The sequence below is a fragment of the Aphelocoma coerulescens genome, chromosome 2 (assembly GCF_041296385.1).
Source record: "Aphelocoma coerulescens isolate FSJ_1873_10779 chromosome 2, UR_Acoe_1.0, whole genome shotgun sequence".
Taxonomy (NCBI): domain Eukaryota; kingdom Metazoa; phylum Chordata; class Aves; order Passeriformes; family Corvidae; genus Aphelocoma; species Aphelocoma coerulescens.
Window position 1 is genome coordinate 156493011 of NC_091015.1, and position 8699 is coordinate 156501709.

An 8699-nucleotide genomic window follows, 5' to 3' on the forward strand; every position below is an offset into this window, starting at 1 on the left:
AGTAATTGGAGAGAAAAATTGCTCCTCTTCAGTGAAACTTAGCCTCACTGTGTTTACCACATGCATTTTAAGGGGGTAGGTGGGGTACTTCAATTATTTCTGCTAATCAGGACCTTTAATGCATAAATACCTCCATTTGTTTGTTTCATCAACTTGGCTGGTACTCCTTAAAAGGGAGCACAAGTAAGACTGAGCTAAGCTGATGAGTATTTTTTCTGTTCCTAATTTAATTTCTTGATGTTCAGGGGCATGGCATGCATGGAATGGGAGAAACAATGCACATACCTTTCCCTTTTGATGAAGCTGAGCAACAGGGAGGTAACTGATCATCTTCTGTGTAATTTCTACATTACATTACGCATCTATTGCACATCACCTTGTGCAGTAAGGTTGCAATAATCCTTTTAAAACAAATTTTGTTGATCTTATGAGTCATATGAGAAAATGGTAAGTTTTAAATGGTTGACAAGTCTGTTCTGAGCTTAGAGGTATCACCTTCCCCTTTCTATCTTCTCTGACCTAATTAGAATATGTTTTCTGGCCTCTCTTCTCTCCTAACACACATGTAAAGAAGTAACTTCCACAAATACCTCTAAATCTTTCTTTGTGCATACTTACTTATTAACTAGCATATTTATTAACTGCATAAATAATTATTCTTATATTACATTGAGCATTTCCTAACTGTTAGACAGGTGAGAACAAAACTGAACAAACCTTGATTATTAGCACCAGGAACCTACTACCAGGAGGTTTCTTCCCCAGGAAAAGTTTTAATAGCAAAATCTGTGCCTTCAAAGTCTGCCTAGCTCAACTGATTTTGAAAGGCAGGAATTAACATCTTCCCAAAACTCCTTGATGAGTAGGACAGAAGCTTTGCATAGTTGAGGCCATAACCTCTCCAAGTGAGAGCTGCCATAAAAGTGTGAATTTCCAGATACAAAATCTAAAATTTTTTAAGCTACCACTTAGAAAAGTCTGGGCCAATTAGAAATAAAATTAACTTCCTCATTTAGTTTTTACTTGGTTCAAAATTTGTTACTTTTATGTTTGCTGTTTCTGACATGTCTGGTTTTTCATTGAGTATCAGTGGAAGAAACCCTGAAGTTAGAATCTCTCAAGTCCTGACACGAACAGCTCAGTGTTAAAATTTGTTGTTAAGCTCTAATCCTATATTCTAATTCTTCAGAATTTCAGATGTGAAGCATATATCTTGCATTGAATTTGCCATGAAAGACTCTGGCACTGAAAGAGCTGGAAACCTAATTCCTAGCTGAACCTTGCTATTTCTGCTGTCTGAATATCTCTATGTAGGAGGGAGAGATTGTCTTCTGTTTGTATTTTTCTTTCTCATTTGCTCTATTACGGTACTATAAAATACCACTTCATGCTTGTTGTTATCCCATATATAACAATGTGATCACTAAGATGCAGCGTTACAAGCAGGAAAAATCCAAATAAAAAACTTAACCTGGCCTAGAGAGGAACCACATGGTTATGGGGGAGACCTCTTGTAAGCTGGAATATGTTTTGTTTCCTCCTTAGCCTTCTCTCGTGTGAACATGGGCATTCATACGGCTTTAAAAATACTGAGAAACAAAGTGGACTTGCAGCATTTTTGTGGCTATGTCACAATGTTGAATCCTTCAAGTCAACATGCTAACAGAAAGCTGAGTGATGCTTCTGATGGAAGAGGTTTGTTACCAATAATTGTCTTTTTTGTCTGTGTCCCCTTAATTTCACATACAGTTACTTAAGCAAAGGTGAACATAAGCTTAAATTCTTTGATTTCTAACTCTACAAAATACTATCCAACACAGATAGGAACCCATTTTGAGTGTCTATTTGAGTGCTCAATCTATTGGCAGTAGGCTTACTTCCCAATTCTTCTTTGAGACTAGCTCAGAAATACCAAATACAGATTGATAAATGGCTGAACTAGAACAGCCAGTGAAGGGAAAAAATACTTTTTTAAATATTAAAAATAAATGGTGTCATTTTTATATGCCAGAACTTAATCTTTCATAAGTGTTGAGGATCCCTAAATAACTCTTCAGTCCCAAAATGAGTCAGGCCCTATGTTTCTCTCTATCCCTTCTTCCACTTTTATAGTTTTATAGTCCTTGGGCAGAGGCAACCAAACTTAATTCATGTTTGTGTTTATGTAAGAATTACTTTGCCTTTAGGAGAGACTGAACTAGCATCAGGATCTGATGTAAATGGGAGCACAGAATCATTTGAGATGGTAATAGAAGAACCCTCAATGGATTCTGCAGTCAAGCAAAGCCTTGAAGGTAAAAACATGACAAATGGCTTGTATTAAACGTTTACCTTGTTTTTAGGGATCTGAATTCATTGTTGGATTTTCTCTGGGACAAGTCCAATGCTAAATTCCTCTTCAGATTCCCTTACATATTTGATCAGTTCAGTATATGACCTGTCTTCAAAAAGCATGAACTCTCTACTGGATCCAGATCTAAGACTGTTGACCCCCCAATGAGCTTTCTTGCCTTTTTTTCCCCTAACACTTCAGTTATCTCTTGTTTTTATTTCTGTAGTACCTACAACTGAACTGGAATGGGTTCCCTTGGAATTATGCTTTGGCATTCCACTTTTCAGCTCTGAGTTGAATCAGAAAGTCTGCAGAAAAATTGCTACTCATGGATTATGTAGAAAAGAAAGGTGAGCTGTAATTTATTGGCTGCAGCTTTAACAGATAGTGTGTATTATGTCTGGAGCTTCTGTAAGAAGAGATGCCTACAACTCCATGACTATAAAGCAGAACTGAGCTATGTTTATAGAGTAGGTAATTCTAATGTGTAAGGGAGTTGTGTAGCTCATAGGTAAGTACAAGCAGTTCTTAGTTGTGGTAAGATAAAGATTAGGCTTTTTTTATCGTTTCTGTAATGCAAAAATTAATTCTTTGTTGTAAACTGTCTATGAGCAGATCAGGAAAAAAGTAAATTTGGGTGCCTTCCTACTCATTTTCCCTTCCTAGCCTAGCACAGGCTTTTTTTCCTCCTCCTAATTGTTCTGTAGTGGAGGAGGAAAGCTTGCTGGTAATGCTTTGATGTAAAACGCATTTAGCTCTTACGGAAATTTTCTTTACTGTTGGTATCATACTTGATAAGTTTATGATCCAGCTATCTAATGCTTTTTACTGCAGCTTTTCTTTATGAAAGATTATTCTTTCAACAATGGGGTTTTGGGGGTTGTTTCTTTTGTTTTGTGGGGGATTGGGGGTTTTTGTGGATTATTTTTTGTGGCTTTTTTTTTTCCCCTAAGGCATGATTCTGGAAATCAAAAGTAAGGGTGCTTGAAAATAAGCTTAAGGTTCTTACAGTAGTTGGCCTGCTTGTAACAGTGTGTCACTAATATACTTAATAAAAGTCATGTTACCAGACTGTCCTATATAAGAATGAGTCTAATACATTAGTATCTTACATAAAATAATATTTTTCAATTGCAATAGTTTCATTTTACTTAGTATAAGTGGTGTGGAAAATAGCTTTTACCTGACTAGACTCGAGCAGATGAGTCAAGCACCTCTTCAGTGATTACAGTATTATCAAGCTTTATGTGTGAAAGCTTTTAACTTGGTCACATGATGTTAGATACTACTGGAGTTATTTGTGAGCAAGTTACTACATAGGTACTTTACTAGTGAAAAATCGTGTTCCTTGACCATAGCTTCTTTTCTTTTGTTTTTTCCAGCCTTCAAAAACTCCTACATTCCAGTAGAAAGCTGTCTCTTCAGGTCCTTAATTTTGTTCATGCATTCCAGGTAAGAAGCAATAATAATCCAGATGTTAATCATTCTGTATGGTCTGTCATCCCTTTCTGCCCTCTTACTTGCCTTTCTTGGGTGTATGGACACATACGTGGTTTGTTTTATTTGTCTTTTCTTCAAGTGGTACCAGTATTAAGCACTCAAGTGCTACTTGAAGGACAAAGCAAATACTTCTCTATCCCTTCTCTAGCCTCACTTAATACTTGTATCAGCTTTGTGGTTGCTTCTGGTGCGTAATTATTTTCACTGTTTTTTAGGACACTTGCTCAGCAAGGTTGTCCTTCACTCCTCCTGCTGTAACACAGCCTACTCTGCTGGTTATGTGGTGGCTGCTTGGATATGTTGGAGAGATTTACTGCTAATCAGGGAGATGCTAATTTTATCTGCCTCTCAAGTCAATGTGTTTCCTTAGAAGAAAAATATATATTAACATGGATTTCATTTTTGTACTTGTCCTAAGATCCTCTAGACCTTAGTGTTCAATGAGTATAAGTACATAAAACTACATACTCTGGAAGGATTGTTTAAGAGTGTAGGTAGGAAATGGGGATCTTGTGTAGTAAGCAAAGAGGAATACCAGGTCTGCAGCCTGCTCTTAATTCTGGATGGAAGCAAGCCATGTGCATGTGTAACATGGGATCTGCTTAGCTGCTCTGTCTTATGATACTTTTCTCTAAAACTCTGGGTTTTCAGTAAGATAATGAATTTGCAGGTTATTTAACCAGGTAGTGTTATGGATGCTGTGATCCTGAAACTGTCTCTTGATGAGAATGTTGGAGATTCCCAGTAGGTTTGAAGCACTGAAACCAACTGTCTGTCTCAAGTGACTCCTGTCCTAATGTGTTAGATGTTATCTCTGAGATACACTTTCCTACATGATGACTCTAGAAAGGGGGGAAAAAAAAGTGCTGATGTGAGTTTTAAGATGAGAAAACCGAACTTCTGGGAAATAATACCTTCAACATATGGTCAAGTAATTGCCTCCAAATACATGTATCCATCTTAGCATGGTACAGGATAAATAGCAGTCTGATAGCTGTCCTGAAGATTTTAGAGATTTCCATTCATTTTTTCTAGGTCTTCAGTTTTAAGTCCCAGTTTTCCTTAAAGGTTTGTTGGAAGGCAAATTAGGCATGCACAGATGCAGCTGAGGCATCTGTATGCTTATTTAATTTTGTTTATTCTGTTTTTACTTCCATAATTATTTGGTATTTATTGGATTATAATAACACACTTCAGATACTCAAAGTGTATTTGCAGATTAGATTAATCTGTCATATTCTTTGCTTTTAAGACACGATTTTCTTCTTTTTGCTTTTAGGAAGGTATTTCAACGCTGGATCAGCTCCATGATGCTGGTTCTTCAAGTTCACTTCTGCAGCCGATTTCTGCAGATCTGGGTGTTCCTCTTCCTGCCAAGAATCTCATGTTCAAGGAAGGTGTATTATCTGAATGGAATGGATGGGCCCCTTCCTCAGTTTTTTTCAACCACACCTAAGGAACAAGTCAGATAGAGGTTTTGTGCATTGATCACTAAATGCCTTTCTTCTATTACGGTTAATTCCTAGTGCCAACCACTAAGAAGTGTACTGCTGCTGCAGCATAACCTGTGTAAAAGTAGTGTTACAAAAATGTGTTGTGTTGCAGTATTGGGGAAGTACTTAAACTGTCTAGAACTTGTTACTCATTACTGCATATCTTGCTGCAACAGAGAGCTTTTTAGCTGTCAGCACTATTTTTATCTTGAGACAATCTTTCTTTTATAACTAAACATGCCCTTTCTAGGCTTTCTGATGATTGTTAAATTTCTATGCTGTCACCACAAAATTGCAATAGTAGTTTTCTATGTTCGTTACTCAGACATAAATTCTGTTTAGTTTTGTACTGTATTACTGAAAATCTTTCTGTATAAAGGTAAGAGATTTGGCTCTTCCTCTGAAAGCTCAGTGATACCAACTGATTAAATAAAAGTATCATGATGATATGGGGCATTAAGGATTGTTGAATTCTGTAGTTCAGCTTAATGCTGGGGCCTTGACAAATCAGTACAATGGAAGGAGGAGGCTGAGTTAGGGCAGACTCAGTGTCCTGCTGATGACCTAAGGCCACTGCTGATAAGTGGTTCACTTCCACCTCTGTCAGTATTTGGTGGAGGTATGGAATTGTGGAAGATCTGAGGTGGTTATCTCTGTTCACAGAGTTCTTAATGATAATTGATTCATCCTCCTCTTGGTGTGAAACCAGGAGTGTCTGAGATTTGATCCCACTGGGAGTCTTTTGCTGTAATTTGAAGCTGGTGATGATTCCTGTGGGCAAATTCCTGTTGTCATAAATTGAATTTAAGGTAGATAACTAATTCTGTCCTGTTGATTAATGTTTGAAAGAACAGAGGTCTTGATTTTTCACATCAGTCATTAGCAAAGGAAGATAACAGCAGAGGATGTGGAGACAGAAACTTCAGTGAATCTGTGTTCCTTGAACTATTAGCTGTTGATCATGACAAAAATTAACAGTAAGCTGTTTCATCTAAATCATGTTCTGGCTTTATTTGTAGGGGATGACTTTATGTAGCATGATTTTACTTTTGTTTATATTAGGTATTAACAACTTACTGCCAGCTTAAAAATGCCTGTCCCGTTCAGCACGTGAGGAGAACAAGCGATGCAGTGTGTTAAGACTTCTCTGCTAGCTCCCTTCTTTACTAGAACTGCCTTGTTTTAAATAGTCATAACTAAAAGTGAGACTTAATCATCCTGTCATTACTATCCTGCTATACATAATAGCTCAAGGATCTGTGGAGCAGATGGTGCTGAACAGCAGTAAGGAGAAAAATGGCAACATTTGGGTTTGTGTCCTGTTCTGCATGAAAAAAAACACGTCAAAAGCTTGAAGAGGACAAATGTACCATGATAGGATAAAGCAGTGACTTAATTTCCAACTGTGAAGATCCCATTCTTTTTCATTGGCTTCACATACATTCCTGAAGTGTAAGCGTAGGACTTGTGCTGTAAGAAACTGGAAGTCTGTAGTTCTTCAGTTTGCTCAGTGCTGCTCTCTTACATCTGTTTTGTTCTGGAATTTTACTGGCAGCAGCTGAGCTTAGTAGCATTCTGCATATGTCACAGTTATATTATCCATATAAAGTTGATCATTTACACTACAGTGACTTTTTGTACTGGACATGCATACTCTCCATAGCAGTTTTTAAGTTGCCTTATTTCCTCCAAAGTAAATTAAAGAGGAATTGGATGTCAATCTGCTAGAAATAGCTGAGAAAACCTTTACTGTGAGAACTGTTATGTGGAGATTAGGCCAGTACCTGGCACTGTGGAGGAACGAAGTAGTAGGTGATGGCTTACACTTTCAGGGCTATAGATGTTACTTTAAGTGCTACTGTGAGCTGCAGTAGGTGAGCTAGTTTGCTATGTTGTATTGAATTTTGCCATGCACTATCCATACTGGTAGGTAAAGTGATGATAGTGCAAGTTGTATAAAAGTTTGAAAATAGACGAAAACTTACTGTTCTCACTGCATATTCTTCAGTGTTGCTGAGTGAAGGATATCCTTTGTTATTAGGTTGTCTAAAGTAAAGTTTCTAAATAAAAGTAGCCTGTTCCTCAGAGTTGGTTAATACCCATAAATCTTACAGTTAATGGTGAGAATTCCAGGTGTGTTGCAGTTTTTAGAACTCAAGCCACCCTAATTTAGGGGCTTCAACACTAGTTTAGGAGCTTAAATATTCAAATTTGCATATCTGATGTTTACTGAATAAATTGCAACCAAAGAAGTCTATTGAAATTCCTGAAACTCTACTACAGCACCAGTGCTTGAGATGGTCAAGAGGCTTCAAACTACGTGACTTTTGTTTTCAATGTGGTGTAAACACCCAACAGGTCTCAAAGATCTTCATACCAAAAGAATCTATTTTATATTATTTTGCAAATAAAGACAAATTAAATCAATTTCTTTTCTTCAGGTAGTTTTATTGACTGTGGGGAAAATCACATGCATTACATATTGTGAAGCTGTTTTAAGTTTCTGTTTCAGCAAGATTTTTAACTTGCAGAAGACAGCTTGGCTTCATGCTCTGGCACAACCCAAGCAGTACTGAAGCTAGATGGACATACCTGAAGATGTTCAGGAGCCAGCTAAGAAGTGTGTTATATTTGTTTTCAGTTTTTTTGATCATGACTTATTGCACTTTTTTCTTTTCCTTCATTGTTCTCAAATTTTCCCTTACTTTCTTCAGTGTTTCAAATGGTTTGTATTTTGGAAGTTTTAAGTACAACTGTAACTGAATACAGTTGTGCTCTTCTAGTGTGACATTGTTAATATTACACATTGAATTGTACAAAGTCTGTGTTCAATTAAATTATTGGCACATGTAACAAATGTTTACAAATAAACTGTGGTGTAGGTCAAACCATGTGCAGCATCCTTCTCATGCAATACTTTTATTCTTGGGCACAGCTCTAAAATGTCTCTCTGTCACCGTAGTGCTCAAGCCCACCAAATGGCATTGAAGTATCTTTTTCCCAGTACACCAGCAGTTCTGCAGAGGTGCAGTTTAATCAGTGGAAGCCCTCTCTTCTAGTGTGGTCTTTCCCATCCCAAGTACTTAACCTGTGAGGAGAAGGGGAAGGATAAGAGCATTGTGTATGCTGCATCTCCTCCAGCCACAATCTAAACCACCTGGAGTTTTGGATGCTGGGTATTTGAAGGCACTTGTGCATGTGGTGTCTTACCTGTTTGCTTTGACTAAAGACAGTTTTTTACTAGGAACTTGAAAGAAATGAGACCAAAATTGTTTATATAAGGTCATGCAGGCTGGGGATTCATTTTAGCAGTATAACTGTAATGAATCTGATGTCAATATGAAAAAAGAAATACAGACCTAGATGTTGAAAGA

General features: G+C 37.2%; 1 protein-coding gene across 2 annotated transcripts in view; it reads left to right on the plus strand.

Moving 5' to 3' along the window:
* FAM91A1 (family with sequence similarity 91 member A1) overlaps window positions 1-7752 on the plus strand; it is a 33039-nt gene extending 25287 nt beyond the window's left edge. For both annotated transcript variants that reach the window (XM_069005441.1, XM_069005440.1), the window contains exons 19-24: window positions 246-318; window positions 1546-1695; window positions 2187-2294; window positions 2559-2682; window positions 3715-3784; window positions 5112-7752. In XM_069005441.1, the coding sequence (XP_068861542.1) occupies window positions 246-318; window positions 1546-1695; window positions 2187-2294; window positions 2559-2682; window positions 3715-3784; window positions 5112-5288 (702 nt within the window). In that variant the 3' untranslated portion in view covers window positions 5289-7752. The remainder of the gene's footprint in view (window positions 1-245; window positions 319-1545; window positions 1696-2186; window positions 2295-2558; window positions 2683-3714; window positions 3785-5111) is intronic.
* Window positions 7753-8699: the final 947 nt, after the last annotated feature.